This window comes from Chiloscyllium plagiosum, chromosome 7 (assembly GCF_004010195.1).
Source record: "Chiloscyllium plagiosum isolate BGI_BamShark_2017 chromosome 7, ASM401019v2, whole genome shotgun sequence".
Taxonomy (NCBI): domain Eukaryota; kingdom Metazoa; phylum Chordata; class Chondrichthyes; order Orectolobiformes; family Hemiscylliidae; genus Chiloscyllium; species Chiloscyllium plagiosum.
In genome coordinates, this window is record NC_057716.1 from 35,979,053 (window position 1) to 35,998,653 (window position 19,601).

The 19,601-nt window shown below is 44.4% G+C and overlaps 2 protein-coding genes across 3 annotated transcripts in view; both read left to right on the plus strand.

Moving 5' to 3' along the window:
- cps1 (carbamoyl-phosphate synthase 1, mitochondrial) overlaps window positions 1–19,601 on the plus strand; it is a 730,040-nt gene that overhangs the window by 614,165 nt on the left and 96,274 nt on the right. The gene's annotated exons all lie outside the window — the stretch shown is intronic.
- Window positions 1–19,601, plus strand: part of trpm2 (transient receptor potential cation channel, subfamily M, member 2) — a 179,330-nt gene that overhangs the window by 85,195 nt on the left and 74,534 nt on the right. For both annotated transcript variants that reach the window (XM_043693432.1, XM_043693433.1), the window contains 2 exons: window positions 493–605; window positions 5,244–5,354. In XM_043693432.1, coding sequence (XP_043549367.1) covers window positions 493–605; window positions 5,244–5,354 — 224 coding nt within the window. The remainder of the gene's footprint in view (window positions 1–492; window positions 606–5,243; window positions 5,355–19,601) is intronic.

A 19,601-nucleotide genomic window follows, 5' to 3' on the forward strand; every position in this document is an offset into this window, starting at 1 on the left:
TTAAAAGGCATCTGGATGGGTATATGAATAGGAAGGGTTTGGAGGGCTATGGGCCGGGTGCTGGCAGGTGGGACTAGATTAGGTTGGGATATCTGGTCGGCATGGACGGGTTGGACCGAAGGGTCTGTTCCCATGCTGTACATCTCTATGACTCTATGACCTCTCCTCCTTCAGTAGTCCCTCATTGGTAGTTGATATATGTGCCACTGGCTGTTGTTAGCACAGATTGCTTGCCTGACCACTCCACCTGTTGCAGGAAAGCATTGCCAGCTGGGGGCAGACCGTTGTTTATATCCTTGTGCTTGTTCTATGATCATAAGGCGGCAGTCTGGTCCAAATGTGGAGTTTGTTGTGAGGTGGCTGCCTTCAGCATGTGTTCCTCCTTGTAGAGGTCACGTACATATGGCAGGGCATGATAGACTTTTGTATGGAATTGCATTTCGCTCCAAACACCACCTGTTCCCACTCAACATCCTTTGCCTTCTCTTTCAGGCACTGCTGACCAAGATCTGGTGGGGTGAGCTCTCTGTTGACACCAACACATGGCAGGTACTGCTCTGCCTTCTTCTCTGGCCTGTCATCTACTCCAACCTCATCACTTTCAGGTAGGAACCCTCTAACAAGGCCCATCGGCAGGCTCTGCTAATGCCAACCTTCAATCTCTTTTGTGTTGAGTGATGAGAAAGATAGCTGAGATCAAAGGTTCTGCCCACAAAGAGGAAGGAATTGAATGTATCCAAGCTTCTAGCCTTGTAGCTAAACCGTCTCATCCCTGGGACTATTCGGGTGAATCTCTGTATTATCTCTGAAACCCTCACATCACTCCTAAAGTGTATTGACTAGAACAAGACACAATAACCAAGCTGTAGCTGTACAAGAGTTTTACAGAACTTAGTATAACTTCCTGGCCTTTTGTTCAATATCTGTTCATCAAGCATAGGACCCTTACTCATTGCTCTCACAATGTGTCCTGCCAATGTCAAAATGCTCCTGAATCCCTGCATAGTTTGGAACTGTGCCTTTCGATCTTTGTTACCTCACCCTATCCCCTCAGCCAAAATGCACCAACTAACACTTGGCTGTATGAAAGTCCATATCTGGCTTCCCCTTGGCCTATTGTAGTTGAATAGTATCATCCTAATGGTCAGCAATGCATCCTTGTTTAGTATGAATGATGAATTTTGACATTTTACCCTGTATTCAAATATCAAAAGCAGTGATCTTCACATTGACTCATGGGGAATTTCAGAGTCCACTTATCCTGATTTTCTGCATCTTCAAGGCAGTTTGTACTTATCCCAGTTAGCACAGACCCTCCTAATCAATGAGCCTTAACCAGTCCTTTATACAGGACTTAGCCAACACTTGCTTAAAATCCACATTGACAGCCGTCTAATTTCCACTTATCAACTTCTCTGCTATTCTTCAGAAAATTCAGAAGATTTTTAAAAACAGTCTGACTTTTACTAATCTCTACTGGCTTTCCTTATTAAATGATAGCTGAAAATGTGTTGCTGGAAAAGCGCAGCAGGTCAGGCAGCATCCAAAGATCAGGAGAATCAACGTTTCGGGCATGAGCCCTTCTTCAGGATATCTGTCCAAAGGTCTTTCAGTATTTCCCAATAGATCTAAAACTTGATCTACTGCTAAGGAGAAATTGATCAAATTGAAGTTATTGAGAGGGCCCTTGCACATTTCTTCATTTGACAATCTTTAGGTATTTATCTAGAGAAGACCGGGGACATTATGATAAGCCTGTCTGTTATCACCATCCCAATTTTGCTTCGCAAACTAAGATGAAAGCCAGCCCAGCAACCTATCCACGCTATTCCACTGCATCCTGCTCTCAGTGTTCACCTCCATCATTACCATGACCGTGCCCACTTCCACTAAGATACTGTCAGCATCCTTTTCCTTAGTAAATACCAGTACAAAGTATTATACACCAGGCCAGACTGTCTCAAAACATTTTTAAGAAGGTAATGGTGGCATGGTGGCTCAATGGTTAGCACTGCTGCCTCTCAGTGCTAGGGACTGGGGTACAATTACAGCCTCAGGCGACTGTCTGTGTGAAGTTTGCATATTCTCCCTGAGTCTGCATGGGTTTCCTCCCACAATCCAAAGATGTGCAGGTTAGGTGAATTGGCCATGCTAAATTACCCATAGTGTTCAGGGTTGTGTAGGTTAGGCGCATTAGTCAGGGGTAAATGTAGAGTAATGGGAGAGGGGAATGGGTCTGGATGGGTTACTGTTCGGAGGGTCAGTGTGGACTTGTTGGGCCATAGGGTCTGTTTCCACATTGTAGAGATTCTATGATGTTAACCCGGAACTTAATTTTTCTAGTTGCTTTAAGTAGATGTGAGGTGAATATTCCAGGAAGCAATGAAGCGGGTCGAAACACTCAGCATTTATTTACACACAAACGAAAGATAAACAAATATAGAATAACGTAACTATTTGAAAAGCAAACTAACATGAAAACGCAACTTAACCAAGAGCTATTCTGATTTCCTGCAATATCCCAGAACACACCGTTTGGCAAAAAGGTAAAATGCTTGTCCATGTCCAAACGCATTTGTCCATGTCCAATAACATGGCCCAGGAAGATGATTTGGGCTTTGGCAAATTTACATTTAGCCAGGTTTATCACCAAGCCTGCCTCCCGAAGTTGATTGAACAATTCTCATAAATGTTCCAGTGTAAGTAAACATCACTAGGTCATCAATATAAACTACACAACTGGGTAATCTGGAAATGACCTTATTGGGTTAGTCTTTGAAAGGTGGCTGGTGCATTTTGCATACACACGGGTTCTTAAAGTAGAGAGATTGTTGAGAGAGAGAGGATCAGCATGGAAATGTTTCTTTGGGTCCCCAGCTAAAGTGGACACTGAATTGAAACCTCCATGAGGGAATTTGATCATTTTCAGAAAAGGAAGAATGTGCAGGGTCCCAGGGAGAAAACCCAACTGTTTCAAGGTTCTCCGCAATTCTCCACCAAGCAGGACACCATGAGGAATCCCCCTTGACTGAAAACCATTACAATGGTCATTAATTGTTGTTTTCTTGGGCATGACTCTCAAAGGCAAGGGTGGGAGTTGTTGATCCGTGCATCTCTGGGTCTGACACCTGCCCACACAAAAGAACTCAAATTCCAGACCTTTGACAAGATGACTGTCAGCAGGGGGAGTCAAAATATTGGAGGTAACTCAAAACCCCAGAAGGACTGTGCTAACCACACCCTGAGATGGCCCCTCATATTGGCTGCACTAACATACTTCCTTAATTTCCTTCAGTGACTGTCCCCATTTCATTTCTCTGCAACCGCTATCCAGCCTGTTTTCTCGTGGATTTCTGTTTCACTGTCCAGTCCAGTGCACCCCCCTGTCCTCACCACTGACTCACCCTTGCAAGCTGCCCTCCCTCCTCCCCTCGCTCAAAGCATCAAGATAAATGAGGGAAATCTCAGACATAATGGCGTAACTTCAAACTGTTGGTACCCCAGTTGTAGCATGTTCCATCAAATCCTCTTTGACCCCCACTAGGATTAGTGAAATAGGACTGTCCATTCCATTTTCTCCATAGATCAAGCCAAATCCTCACTGTATCCCTTTCCTGGGCACTGGTGCTGGAATGAAGTGCATGTGTCATTGGATGTGAATCTCGGAGTTGGGCTTTATGAGGGCAGCACGTCGGGTACGGTGCTGCAGGCAGGGAAGGAAAATACAGCTTCTCCGGGTCCAGCCAGGCTTGGTTTTGTTGCATTGTTTGTGTCCGATGCCTGCGAATGCATATAGACCCACTCAAAGTCCGTGTCTGGTACCTGCTATTGCACATAGGCCCAGTCAATGTCCATGTCTAGTACATGCTATTGTACATGTACTGAGGCGGGAATTTGGCGCTGTGAGGCAGCAGTGCTAACCACTGTGCCACCGTGCTGCCCACTATTGCACACAGGCCCAGTCAATGTCTGTGTCTGGTACCTGCTATTGCACATGGACCCAGTTAATGTCCGTGTCTGGTACCTGCTATTGCACATAGACCCAGTTAATGTCCATGTCTAGTACATGCTATTGTACATGTACTGAGGCGGGAATTTGGCGCTGTGAGGCAGCAGTGCTAACCACTGTGCCACCGTGCCGCCCACTATTGCACATAGGCCCAGTCAATGTCCGTGTCTGGTACCTGCTATTGCACATAGGCCCAATTAATGTTTGTGTCAGGTACCTGCTATTGCACATAGACCCAGTTAATGTCCATGTCTGGTACCTGCTATTGCACATAGGCCCAGTCAATGTCCGTGTCTGGTACCTGCTATTGCACATTGGCCCAGTTAATGATCGTGTCTGGTACTTGCTATTGTACGTGGGCCCAGTTAATGTTCATGTCTGGTACCTGCTATTGCACATAGGCCCAGTTAATGTTCGCGTCTGGTACTTGCTATTGTACATAGGCCCAGTTAATGTTCATGTCTGGTACCTGCTATTGCACATAGGCCCAGTTAATGTTCATGTCTGGTACCTGCTATTGCACATTGGCCCACTCAATGTCCATGTCTGGTACCTGCTATTGCACATAGACCCCAGTCAATGTTCATGTCTGGTACCTGCTTTTGCACATAGACCCAGTCAATGTCTATGTCTGGTACCTGCTATTGCACATAGACCCCAGTCAATGTTCATGTCTGGTACCTGCTATTGCACATAGGCCCTGTCAATGTTTGTGTCTGGTACCTGTTATTGCACATGGACCCAGTTAATGTCCGTGTCTGGTACCTGCTATTGCACATAAGCCCAGTTAATGTTCATGTCTGGTACCTGCTATTGCACATAGGCCCTGTCAATGTTTGTGTCTGGTACCTGTTATTGCACATGGACCCAGTTAATGTCCGTGTCTGGTACATGCTATTGCACATAAGCCCAGTTAATGTTCATGTCGGGTACCTGCTATTGCACATTGGCCCAGTCATTGTTCATGTCTGGTACCTGCTGTTGCACATAGAACCAGTCATTGTTCGTGTCAGGTACCTGCTATTGCACATAAACCCAGTTAATGTCCGTGTCTGGTACCTGCTATTGCACATAGGCCCAGTCAGTGTCCGTGTCTGGTACCTGCTATTGCATAGACCCAGTGAATGTTCATGTCTAGTATCTGCTGTTGCACATAGGCCCAATCAATTATCAGATGCCTGGAGTGGCAATAGCGTTGGCAATTCTCACAAAACAAATTCATTTTCCTTTCCAGGCGGGATGAAGAATGGAGAAAGAAGAAGCTATCTAGTGATAATGTGCTGATTGTTAATCTTCCCGAAAACAGCAATGTCAACCTTCACACTGGACAGCGTTCCATCTCACGGTAAGTACAGGACAGCAACTAAAGTTCCTCCCGTACACTCACTGGCAAACTCTTCCTCTTCATTACCTCCCTCTTTCCTGCCTGCACTGTCTCATTCTTTTTCCTCCCCCTTTGCCTTTCTCATGACTTTTCTTTCTCCAGCTCCATCTCGCGCAATCTGTCTCTTCTTCTCTCCCTCTGTCTTGTTTCAAGAAACTGACAAAGTAAGGGGAAATTGCAAGAAATATAAAATAGACTGGGAGAGCTTCCATGTAAAAAGGAACAGGTGAACAAAGAAAAATGAGGACTAACGAAAAGCAGACAAGAGAAAAAAAAACTTCCGGAGAAATTAGAGATCTAAGAAATTAGTGAGAACGGGGAACAGAAAGAATTTAATGTTAGTAAAAATGTAGTAATGGAAATAGGATTGCAAGTTAGTAATTTCCTTGGGCCTGATAGTCTCCATCCCAGAGTACTGTGAGGGGTTGCTATGGAGATAATTAACGCCTTGACAGTCACCTTTCACACTTCCATCGACTCTGGAACAGTTACTGTAGAGCGGAAGACAGGAAATGTAATCGCAGTGTTGGAAAAAAATGTGGGTGATGTCAACAGGAGGGAAAGTCCGAGAATCTATTACAAGGTGTCCTGTGGTAACAGGACACTTCAAAAGTAATGATTGAGCCAGGTCAAAGTGGATTTATGAAAGAATAATCATATTTGACAAACTTGTTGAGAGTTTTTTGAGGATGGAACTAGCAGAAAAAGTACAGAGGCACCAGCTCTAATTAACTTTTCAGAATGCTTCAAATAACGTCCCAAACAGAAGATTGCTAAACATGTGGGATTGGGGGTATTAAACTGAACTGGATTGAGGATCAAATGCAGAGTGTAGGAATAAATGTGTAATTCTCAGATTGGCAGACGGTGGCCAGGGAGGTATCACAAAGATCGGGTGTTTGGACCCTGGCTATCCCCAATCCATATAAACGTGGGAATGTCGGAATGAATTGCATTATTTCCAGGTTTGCAGAAGATATAAAGCTTGGTAGGAATGTGACTTGTACAGAGGATGCAAAGAGGCCTTAGAGGTTCAGAAACACTGAGTGAGCGGCTAAGTGTATGGCAGATGTAATATAATGTAGACAAGTGTGAGCAACGAAGGTGCAGAATATTTTCTGAATGAAGTCAGACTGGAAAGTGTTCATATCTGAAGGACCTGGGTGTCCTTGTTCATAAACGTATGTATAGGTGCAGCAAGCTATTCCTGATGTAAATATATGTTGGCTTTTATTGCAACAAGATTTGAGCACAGTAGAGTGATAGAGACCTACAACAAGGAAACAGTCCCTTTGGCCCAAACTGGTCCATGCCCATCAGCGCTAACCCCAAATCCCTTGCGCTTGACCCATATCCTTCTAATACTTTCCAATCCATGCATTTGTCCAAATGCCTTTTAAATGTTATTAATGTGCCCATCTTAACCACGTCCACTGCCAGCGCATTCCATATTCCTACCACCCTCTGTGGAAAAATGTTGCTCCTCAGGTTCCCTTTCATTCTTTCCCCTCCAACCTTAAACTGATGTCCTCTAGTCTGCGATTCCCCAACCCTGCCAAAAAGACTGAGTGCATTCACCCTATCCATGCCTCGGGTGATCATTTACACTTCAATAAGATCCCCCCTCAGTCTCCTACACTCTCAAGTATAAGTCTGAGCTGTCCGTATATCTCAGACCTAAGAGTTCTGGCAACATTTGTGTAAATTTCTTCCACAGTCTTTCCAGTTTAATAACATTCTTCTTATTACAAGGTAACCAAAATTGGACACAATACTCCAAGTGTGGCCTCACCAACATCCTGTACAACTGCAACATAATTTCCCAACTTCTATACTCAATGCCCTGACTGATGAAGGCCAGTGTGCCAAAAGCCTCCTTTGCTGCCCTGTCTACCTGTGACTTCACTTTCAGAGAACCATGCATCTGAACGCCAAGATCACACTGTTCTACTACACTCCTTATGGCCCTATCATTCACCATGAAACTACTACATTGATTTGACTTTCCAAAATGCAACACCTCACACTTTCATCTGTATTAAACCCCATTTGCCATTTCTTGTCCCACTTCCCCAGCTGATCAAGGTCTTGCTGCAATTTCTGACAACCTTCCTCATTGTCCACGATACTACCTATTTTAGTGTCATCTGCAAACTTATTCATCACGCCTTGTACATTCTGATCCAAATCATTGAAATAAATAACGAACAGTAATGGGCCCAGCACCGACCCCTAAGGCACTAGTCAACTAGTCAACAGGCCTCCAGTCCTTCAAGCTTCTTCGACTATTACCCTCTGCTTCCTACCATCAAGTCAATTGTGTATTCAATTTGCCAGCTCCCCCTGGATTCCATGCAGTCTAACCTTCCAGAGCAGCCAGTTATGTGTAACCTTATCAAAGGCCTTACTGAAATCCTACATCTACCACCCTGCCCTCGTCAACCTTCCTGGTCCCTTCATCAAAGAACTCTAATCGTGATGGAGAGGGATAAGTGTGTACTACAGGGCAAGAATTATAGCTGGGGTAAGGGAAATTATGATGCGGTGAGGCATGATATGTTCTATGTTCTATGTTCTAATAAATTTGTGAGGCATGATCTCCCACACACAAAGTCATGCTGACTATTCCTAATCAAACCCTGTCTTTCCAAATGCATGTATAGCTTATCTCTCAGAATTATCTCAAGTAACTTACCTGCTACAGATATTAGACTTACTGGTCTTTAGTTCCTACTGGTCTGTAACCCTACTAATCTATAGTGACAGTAGCAATGTTGTCTTGTTGCAATTGTGTAGAACATGGGTGAGACCACATCTGGAGCATTGTGTACAGTTCCAGTCTGCTTGGCTGGAGAAGGAATGCAGTGGAGATTTGTCAGACTAGGGATGGTCGGGCTGTCCTATAAGAAGAGATTGTGGAGATTGGGTCTGTTTTCCTTCAAGTTTCGAAGAATGGGAGAGGAACTAATAGAATGGACAGGGCAAATATAGAAAGGATGTTTGCCCTGGCTGTGGGGTCTAGTGCCGGGGATACAATCTCAGAATAAGGTATAGTCCATTTAGGACTTAGATGAAGAGAAATTTCTTCATTCAGAGAGTGCTGAACTTTTGGAATTCTGTACCCCAGAATCTGTGAAGACTCACTCATTGAATAAGTTCAAGATAGAGATTGATAAAGTTCGAGTTGGTAATGATGTCAAAAGATAAGGGGGGAAGCACTTGAATATTCACCTTCGGATGATTTTCAGCCATGATCTTATTCAATAGTGGAACAGGCTTGAGGGGCTGAATGGCCACCTCCTGTCTCTATTATCAATGTTCCTATGCTTGTTTTATCACTGTCATGTTCTATCATGCTCCACATATCTTGCCTGTGCTTTCATCTCCTTCTATCTTCACCTGTACTGTTTTGTTTCTATCAGTGATCAGAACACAAGAAATAGAAGAATTAATATGTTGTAGATTGAGCCTGCTTTATCATTAATCAAGGTCAGAGTTGAAGCTTCACATCGTTTTACAAAGTTCTCTAAATCTAACATCTGAGCCCTCAATTCCCTTAGTAGCTTAAGATTGTAATGGCCACGATCTTGAACGTACTCATTGAGAGATTGTCCAGAACACCCCCAGGCTGGAGAGTTCCAAAAGCTCACTACCCTCTGAGTGAAGAAATTTCCCCTCACATCAGCTCTGAGTCCTTATCCAGAGTTGTGACCTCAGACTCTCCAACCAGGGAAAGGACACACACACACACACAATCTCAATGATGACTATATTTCAATATGGCCACCTCAGTTTCCTAAGCTCCAGAAAATTTAGACCCATTCTAATCAAAACTCTCTCAGATTTCAGACCTCGCTGTTCCAGGGGCCAAGCTGGTTAACTCTTCCAGACGCTAACAACTGAGTGTGTTCAGCTCTTTCTATTTTTAGTTCAGATTTCCAATATATGCAAGGTTTTCTCTTCTGTCACTCTTGTGTATATCTCTGTTGTGTCTCCTTCCAAGATCAACCCACCCTTCCTTTGGGGAGAAGACAGACCCTGTGATAATATCCCAATTTCTGAGCCAGGTTCAAGTCACACCTGCCATGGGTATGTGTCACACTTACTGTCTGTCTGAGCCAGTTGATTAAAAATTTTTTAAAAAGGTATCTTATTTCAGACAAGCATCTAATCTCATTATTCACTCATGGGATGTGTGCATTACTCGCTAGGTCAGCATTTGTTGCGTCCCTAATTGCCCAAAGGGTAGTTAAATATCAACCACATAACCAGATGGGTTTTTCAATAGTTGACAGTGATTATAGGGTCAACATGAGGCGATCTTTTAATTCCAGATTTTTATTGAATTCAGACTTCACTATCCGCCATGTTGGGACTTGAACCCATGACCTCAGAACATTAACTTGAGGCTCTGGATTGTTAATTGTGTGACATCACCAATATGCCACACAACGTTATCCCCACAGCTACCTCATGGTTTTCCCTGCCACTTTGAACCCAGTCAGAGAAGGAAGATGGTGGCAGCAATCTATCCAAGCACATGTTAGAATTGTGTGACTGTTGGCAGTACTCCCATTCTGATCTCACCAAGGCCCCAAGTAATAGCAGCCCGACCTTCTGGCTCCCATGCCCCTTTGTTGTAACAGAGCCACAGCAACAAGCTTCTCAACTGCAGAGTGTTGGCCACTGCTCTGTCTGCAGATAGTCTCGAAGGCAAGCTATGTGGGACCTGGGCATGCAGGTAATTTGGGCTCTCACTAGGGCAAGGCTAGTAGGCCCAGGGCAATGGGTTATGCAACCAGAATCAACAGGGCTGACGAGGTGGAAGAGGTGAAATTCAGGAGGGTTTCCTCAATGGGCAAAGGGTGACCAAGCAACAGGTAGCCCTTTTTCCCTGCCTGTAAGTTTCTCTAGGTATGACTGGAGCACCTGCAATCTTAGTGCTCTTCACTCATGGGTAAGATCTCAGTGGTATTGGGATGACATTCTTAAGTTGTCATTGAAGGATTTCAGGAGAAAGTGAAGTCTGCAGATGCTGGAGATCAGAGATGGAAATGTGTTGCTGGAAAAGCGCAGCAGGTCAGGCAGCATCTAGGGAACAGGAGAATCGACGTTTCGGGCATTAGCCCTTCTTCAGGAATGCATTCCTGAAGAAGGGCTAATGCCCGAAACGTCGATTCTCCTGCATTGAAGGATTTCAATCAACCTATGAGTGAATAGGTTACAGGTTGGGCCTAGAAAACTACCCTGAACTAGGAGCTCCTCCAAAGATGTCCTGGAGCTAAGATGACTGACCTTCAACAACTACCGCCATCTTCCCATGTGCCAGGTCTGACTCCAACCTGTGGAGAATTTACCCCCGATTCTCATTGAATCCAGTTTTACTTGATCAAATTTACTTAGAATCCCTACAGTTTGGAAACAGGCCAATTGGCCCAACAAGTCCATACTGACCTTCCGAGAGTAACCCACCCAGACCCATTCCCCTACTGCACTACACTTATCCCTCACTAATGCGCCTAACCTACACATCTCTGAACACTATGGGCAATTTAGCATGGCCAATTCACCTAACCTGCTTTGGAATGGATTATAAAAGATAGGACTTATAATAACCTAGAAAGGAATAAGTTGATTAGGGATAGTCAACATGGTTTTGTGAAGGATAGGTTGTGCCTCATAAACCTTATTGAGTTCTTTGAGAAGGTGACCAAACAGATGGATGAGGGTAAAGCAGTTGATGTGGTGGGACATAGACAATCTGCAGAGCTGGGCTGAGAGGTGGCAAATGGAGTTTAATGCAGAAAAGTGTGTGGTGATTCACTTTGGATGGAGTAACAGGAATAGAGACTTCTGGGCTAATGATAAGATTCTTGGTAGCGTGGATGAGCAGAGAGATCCTTGTATCCATGTACATAGATGTCTGAAAGTTGCCAGCCAGGTTGATAGGATTGTTAAGAAGGCATATGGTATGTTCACTTTTATTGGTAGAGGGATTGAGTTTCGGAGCCACGAGGTCATGCTGCAGCTATATAAAACTCTGATGCGATCGTACTTGGAGTATTGCGTACAGTTCTGGTCACCACATTTATAGGAAGGATGTGGAAGCTTTGGAAATGGTTCAGAGCAGAGTTACCAGGATGTTGCCCGGTATGCAGGGAAGGTCTTATGAGGAAAGTCTGAGGGACTTGAGACTGTTTTCGTTGGAGAGAAGAAGGGTAAGAGGTGTCTTAATAGGGGCATACAAGAAGATCAGTGGATTAGATAGGGTGGACAGTGAGAGCCTTTTTCCTCGGATGATGCTGGCTAGCACGAGGGGACATAGCTTTAAATTGTGGGGTGATAGATATAGGACAGATGTCAGAGGTAGTTTCTTCACTCAGAGAGTAGTAAGGGCATGGAACAGCCCTCCCTGCAACAGTAGTAGACTCACCAACTTTAAGGGCATTTAAATGATCATTGGATAACCATATGGATGAAAATGGAATAGTGTAGATTAGATGGAGTCAGCGCAACATTGAGGGCCAAAGGGCCTGTACTGCACTGTGTACAACTTTGGCTTGTGGGAGGAAACCCACACAGACACAAGAAGAATGTGTAAACTCCACACAGACAGTCTCCTGAGGCTGGAATTGAACCCAGGTTCCTTACACTGTGAGGCAGCAGCGCTAACCACTGAGCAACCACATCTTGAAGATGCTTTCACATCAATTCCTAAATTCAGCTCTTTTCATTTATGTTTCAATGGAGTTGACAATGAGGTCAGGAGCCACTTGGCTCTGGAGAAACCCAAACTGAGCATTAATAGTGATGATCTGTTTATTGGTTGGAAACCCTAGGCAACTGTATCTTGAATGGTCCTGGAAGCTCTGACTGAATTTCATAATCCCCAGGCATTTAACTGCCTGCAGTCATGAATTAAAACAGAAAATAGAAAAGTATAGCACAGAGCAGGCACTCTGTCCCACAGTGTTGTGCCAAGGATTAATCCTAATCAAAATAAAGTAACCTAACCTATGTACTCCCCAATTCACTGCTGTCCATGTGCATGTCCAGCAGTCGCTTAAATGTTCCTAATGAGTCTGCTTCCACCACCACAGCTGGCAACACATTCCATGCATTCACAACTCTCTGCATAAAGAACCTACCTCTGACGTCTCCTCTATACATTCCTCCTAATACCTTAAAACTATGACCCCTCATGCCAGTCAATCCTGCCCTGGGGAAAAGTCTCTGGCTATTGACTCTATCCATGCCTCTCATTACCTCGATCAGGTCACCTCTCTTCCTCCTTCTCTCCAGAGAGAAAAGTTCAAGCTTAGTCAACCTTTCTTCATAAGGCAAGCCCTCCAGTCCAAGCAACATCCTGGTAAATCTTCTTTGCACCCTCTCCAAAGTCTCTGTATCTTTCCTGTAATAGGGTGACCAGAACTGGACACAATATTCCAAATGCGGTCTCACCACAGTCTTGTAGAGCTGTAGCAAAACCTCGTGGCTCTTAAACCCAATCCCCCTGAAACGCTCCTGAAATTCAAAACCGCATATACTTTTTTAACAACCCTATCCATTTGGGTGGCAGCTTTGAGGGATCTATGCACTTGAACACCAAGATCCCTCTGTTCCTCCACACTGCCAAGAATCCTATTTCCAGCATTCAAGTTTGACCTTCCTAAGTGCATAACTACACATTTATCCAGGTTGAACTCCATTTGCCGTTTCTCAGCCCAGCTCTGCGTCCTATCTATGCCATGCTGCAGCCCCCAACACCCCTCAATACGATCAACGGTACCTCCAACCATTGTGTCATCAGCAAATTTACTAACCCACCCCTCAACCTCCTCTTCCAAGTAATTTATAAAAACTACAAAGAGCAGAGGCCCTAGAACAGTGGTACACCACTCACCATTGACCTCCAGGCAGAATACTTTCCAACTACAACCACTCTCTGCCTTCTGTCAGTCAACCAATTCTGAATCCAGAGAGCCAACTCCAGCTTGCAAAGTGAAATCAGTTCCCTGTCAGGGTCTAACAGAGGTCATACCATGAGCCAATTGCATATGAAATTGTAAACATGTACAAGTAAGTCAAATTTCTCCAAAAGCAGTATTTGGGGTGAGAAAGAAATAGATAATTCTATTGCATCATCTGTACTTACTTGAGATGTAGGAGAGAGGCTCAAAAAGAGAGATCCTGAAGGGAACCTCTCCGAGACCTACCCTGTTCCTCACCTTGCCTGACATCAGCCTCAGGTAAATCAGAAACAAAAACAGGAATTGCCGGAAAAGCTCAGCAGGTCTGACAGCATCTGTGGAGAGAAATCAGAGCAAATGTTATCCTTCCTCAGAACCTTTGGTAGCTAGGAAAATGCAGAGGGTTTTTTTTCTGAGCACAACCACATGACACCTTCCCCTGCAACCACAAATGGCGTAATGGCTCTCTCTTTACTTCTTCTCTCCTCAGTAGCCAAGGATTCAAAAGCACCTTCCAGGTGAAGCAGTGCTTTGCCTGCAATTCACGCAATCTAGTCTACTACACTTGCTGCTCACACTTGCCTCTATATTGGGGAAATTAAGGGTAGACTGGGTGATCACTTCACAGAACACCTGCATTCTATCCGCAACAAAGACCCTGAACTTTCAATTGCCTGCATTCCAACACACCATCATGATCTCTGGCCTGGTCTCAGGCTTGCTGCAGTGTTCCAGTGAAGCTAAGTGTAAGCTAGAAGCATTGCATTTTCCACTTGGAGATCCTGCAGCCTTCTAGACTCAATATTGAATTCAACAACTTTACGGCTTGACCTCTCCCATGTCCTTATCCCAACTCCCACATAACATAGTCTGCTATTACGCACACCCATTGTTAGCCACTAACTTTTGGGCATCGCTGGCTAGCTAGCGTTTATTGTACGTCCCTAGTTGCCCCTGGGAAAGTGGTGATGAGCTCCCTTCTGCAGTCCACCTGCTCTGGGTTGACCCACAATGCCATTAGGGATGGAATTCCAGCATTTGACCCAGCAACAGTGAAGGAAAGGTGATATACTTCCAAGTCAGGATGGTGAGTGGCTTGGAGGGGAATTTGAAATTGGTGTGGTTCCCATGTATCTGCTGCCCTTGCCCTTCTGGTGGAAGTGGTCATGGGGTTTGGAAAGTGCAGTCTGAGTATCTTTGGTGATTTAAGGAAGGGGATATTTGTGGAGCCGCCACCTCCAGTGAGTTGTTTAATTGTCCACCACCATTCACGACTGGATGTGGCAAAACACCAGAACTTTGATCGGATCCATTGGTTGTTGGATGGCTTAGCTCTGTCTATCACGTTCTGCTTATGCTGTCTGGCATGCAAGTAATCCTGTTTGGTGGCTTCACTGTGTTGACTCCTCATCTTCAGGTATGGCTTGCACTGCTCCTGGCCTGCCCCCCTACACTCTCCACTGAACCAGGTTGATCCCCTGGCTTGATAATAATGATTGAGTAGATGATGTGCTGGGCTATGTGGGCTATAGTGCTGGAGTATAATTCTGTTCCTGTTGATGGCCCACAATACCTCATGGATGCCCAATCTTGAGTTGCTAGATTTGTTCAAAGTCTGTCCCATTTAGCAAGGTGATAGTACCACACAACATGGTAGAGGTTATTCTCCATGTGAAGGCAGGGCTTCGTCTCGACAAGGACTGTGTGGTGGTCACTCTTACCAAAACTGTCATGACAGATGTATTTGGAGTTGGCTTATTGGTAAGGGTGAGGTAAAGTATGCTTTTTCCTCTTGTTGGTTCACTCACCACCAGCCACAGAGCCAGTCTAGCAGCTAGGACCCAATCAGCTCGATCAGTAGTACTGCTGCCAAACCATTCTTGGTGGTGGACATTGAAATCCACCATCCAGAGGACATTTTGTTTCTTTGCTATCTTCAGTGCCTCCTGTAAGTGTTCAACATGGAGGAGTACTGAGTACATGGTAATCAGTAGGAGGTTTCCTTGGCCATGTTTAACCTAAAGTCACCAAACTTCATGGGATCTGTTGTCAATCTTGAGGACTACCAGGGCAACTCCATCCCAACTGTATACCACTGCACTGTCACCACTGCTGGATCTGTCCTCCTGGTGAGACAGGAGATGGTAATGGTGGTGTCGGGAACATTATCTGTGTGGTATGATTCCATGAGCATTACTATAGCAGGCTGTTGCTTGACTAGTCTGTGAGTCACTCTTCCAATTTTGGCACGAGCCCTAAGATATTAGTAAGGATGACTTTGCAGCGATGTATCTACCATTCTCTTTCCAGGGCCTAGGTCAATGTCGGGTGATCTGTCCGATTTCATTTATAGAGTCATAGAGTTATGGAGAAGTGCAGCATGGAAACTGTTGGTCCAACTTGTGCATGCCAACCAGATAACCTAGCCTAACCTATTCCCATTTGCCCATATCCCATTAAACCTTTCCTATTCATATACTCATCCAAATGCCTTTTAAATGTTGCACTTGTACCAGCCTCCACTACTTCCTCTGGCAGCCCATTCCATAAACTCACCACTCTCTGCATGAAAAAGGTTGCCCCTTAGGTCTGTTTTATATCTTTCCCCTCTCAGCCTAAACCTATCCCCTCTAGTTCTGAACTCTGCCACCCCAGGGAAAAGACTTTGTCTATTTATCTTATCCATGCCCCTCATGATTTTACAAACCTCTATAAGATCACCACTCAGCCTCTGACAATCCAGGGAAAACAGCCCCAGTCTATTCAGCCTCTCCTTATAGCTCAAATCCTCCAACCCTGACAACATCCTTGTAAATTTGTTCTGAACCCTTTCAAGTTTCACAACATCCTTCTGATAGGAGGAAGACCAGAGATGCACACAATATTCCAAAAATGGCCTAACCTATGTCCTGTACAGCTGCAACATGACCTCCCAACTCCTGTACTCGATACGCTGACCAATAAAGGAAAGCATACCAAACACCTTCTTCACTATCCTATCTACCTGCGACTCTATTTTCAAGGAACTATGAACCTGCACTCCAAGGTCTCTTTGTTCAGCAATACTCCCCAGGACCTTACCATTAAATTTATAAATCCTGCTCTGATTTGCCTTTCCAAAATGCAGCACCTCACATTTATCTAAACTACATCACCTTCTAATCATCCCCATTAATAGCTATTCCTCCTCCCAGCCAGGATGCGTCCCAATCCTTTGTCTGTTCAAATGTTTTCCTCACTCTTTGGAGGAAGAGGAAATATCCCCAACTATTGTTTACTCCTTACCCCCTCCTCCCAGCCAATCTTCTGCATATAAACTAATATTTTCCCAGCTACTACCTGTTCTGAGGAAGGGTCACTGGACCTGGAACATTAACTCTGATTTCTCTTCACGGATGCTGCCAGATCTGCTGAGCTTTTCCAGCAAGTTCTGTTTTTATTATTTATGCCCTCACTTGTGAACACAGAACCAAATTATGTATTTAGTCAGTCAGCATTTCCTTGTTCCCCAACGTAAATTCCTCTATTGCTGACTATAGAAGACCTACATTTGTTTTCACTGATCAAACATATCTATTGAAATTTTTACAGTCTTTTCTTATATTCCCCACAAACTTACTCTTGTATTCTATGTTCCCTCTCTTAATCAATCCCATTGGCCTCCGTTGCTGAACTCTAAACTGTTACCACTCCTCGGGTCTGTTGCTTTTTCTTCTGGCCAATTTGTTTACCTCTCCCTTGGATTTAATTTTCCCTCTAATTTCCCTTATAAACTAGGAGAGATGTGGAAGCTTGAGAGAGGGTGCAGAGGAGATTTTCCAGGATGCTGACTTGGACTGGAGGGTATGTCTTGTGAAGAAAGGTAGAGGGAGCTAGGGCTTTTCTCATTGGAACAAAGAAGGATGAGAGGTGATTTGACAGAGGGGTACAAGATGTTGAGAGGCATAAATAGAGTGGAGAGCTAGAGACTTTTTCCCAGGGCAGAAATGGCTATCAAGAGGGGGCATAATTTTAAGGTGATTGGAGAAAGGTTTAGGGGAGTTGTCAGAAGTAGGTTCTTTACGCAGAGAGTGGTGGGTGTCTGGAATGCACTGCCAGCAGTAATAATAGACTCAGATACATTAGAGACATTTAAGGACTCTTGGATAGGCACATGGAAATTAGTACAATGAAGGGGATGCATGTTAGCCTGTCGTTAGGGTAGGATAAAAGGCTGGCACAAAATCAAGGGTTGAAGGGCCTGTACTGTGCTGTACTGTTCTATGTTCTATGTTCTGACATGATTTGGCCACCTATCCCATTTTACTTTTACCCAAGCAAGAATGAGCAATTGTTGCAGCTCACCCATCTGCTTTTGCACCATTATCCCTCTAAGTAATGTGTCCCAATCTATTATAGCTATCTCCACACCTCATATCTGCACCATAGTTCCCTCTTTTTAGATTCAGGACCCAAGTCTCAGAATCAACAGTATTGTACCAACTCCCTAGGGTGCCAGTCACTATGCGTGACCAAATGTAGTTGTATATTTGTTGCTTTTCCTGTAATAAACCTTCCTGTTATTCCAGAACTATGTCTTCTGTAAATACTCCGCAGTATTGTCAACCACAAATGTTGAGTTAGGCCCAAGATACAGGCAGATGAGTGACAGAGAACAACCCTTACCCAGTACCACATGCTGAGAGAGGTGACAAACACCACAACGCACTAGCTTTGGTCAGCTGGAAAATAACATCTTTTCTTTTGGGTATTGCTTCCCCACACCCCCCATCTTTCCTCCAACATTCTCACATCTGCTATGTTTCACTCTTCCCCAGTATCTGTCTGTCTCTGTGCTGTCTTTTTACCACTAACTTCCCCACTATCACAGAGCAGTCACAGAATACAAGAGTAATTAAGGAAGGACTGTAAATGTTGGTCCAGCCAGGGAAACCCATTTCCCCTCAATAACCTTCCAAAAAAAACTTGTTTCTCTCACTCTGTCCTAGTATCGATTCTCTTTCCTCAACTAATTTCCTTCAACCTTTAGCTTTCTGTCTCTTTCTCTCCAATCCCATTTTCTAATTCTTTCCCAATTTCCTTCTGTCTACTACCCCGCGATCTCTCAGTGTTGACCAGCATTTGTCTTTCCTCACTCTCTCCTTTTATTACGGAAGAGGATGCTGACAACCTCTGTGTAGAATTGGAAGTTGTTAGCAAAACATGTGAGATCTTAGTCTTCGCAAATGTAGGTGTTCAATTCAAAAATGGCAAGTTGGCTGAACCTTTACAAAGTTCTGGTGAGATCACATGTAAAGTGTATCTTCTGCTTCGGGTCTTCCCACTTCAAGGAGGATGTGAGTGTCCTCAAGAGAGTGAAGAGGAGATTTATCAGATCGGATCCAGGCATGAGGGAATTCAGCTACAAATTTAGATTGGAGAACCTGGGGCTATATTACCTGAAGCAAAGCCATTTGATGGGAAATCAGATGGAGGTGGACAGAATTTTGATAGTGTGAACAAAGATGGTACTAGGATTGAGTCCACAGATTTAATGCTGTGGGCAAGAGATGCAGGGTGAATGTGAAGAAGAATGTTTTGAGACTTACTAGATCAGTTTACAGGGAATAAAACTTGATAGGATAACTGCCCTTCTTGCAAAATGCAATAACTCTGTGACTCTACATGACTCTTCCTGAATATCTGTCTGCCTTGCTTTCCTGCTCCTGTCTTGATGTTCACTCATATCCTCTGATTCTCAATCACTCTCTATCTCCCTCATTCTCTCTTCCTCACTGTCTCTATCGTCCTCATGCTCGCTGTGACTCTCTCATTCTCTGAGTTTCCCTACACGCTGTCTCACTCTCACTCTCCCTGACTTTCTCGAACTGTCTCCCTCTCTCTGTCTCACACTTGCTCTCTCTCTCTCTCTCACTCTCTCACTTGCCCTCTCTCTCTCTTTCTCTCACTCTCTCTGTCTCTCCCTCATTCTCTCTGTATTTGTCCCATGCTCTGTTCCTCACACTGTCTCTGTCCTCATGCTGTCTGTCTCTCTCCATCATACTCTGTCTCTCTCTGGCTGTCTTGCACTCTCTAACTCTCAGTCACTCTCTCATCTTTGCTGTTCTCCTTGGTCTCCAGGTATATTTCTGTCGCATTCCCTCTGTCTCTCTGTCGTTCTCTCTATCTCTCTGCCTTAATCTCTCTGTCTCACTCTCACTCTCTCTCTCTCTGTCTCTCTCACTTTCTGTCTCACTCA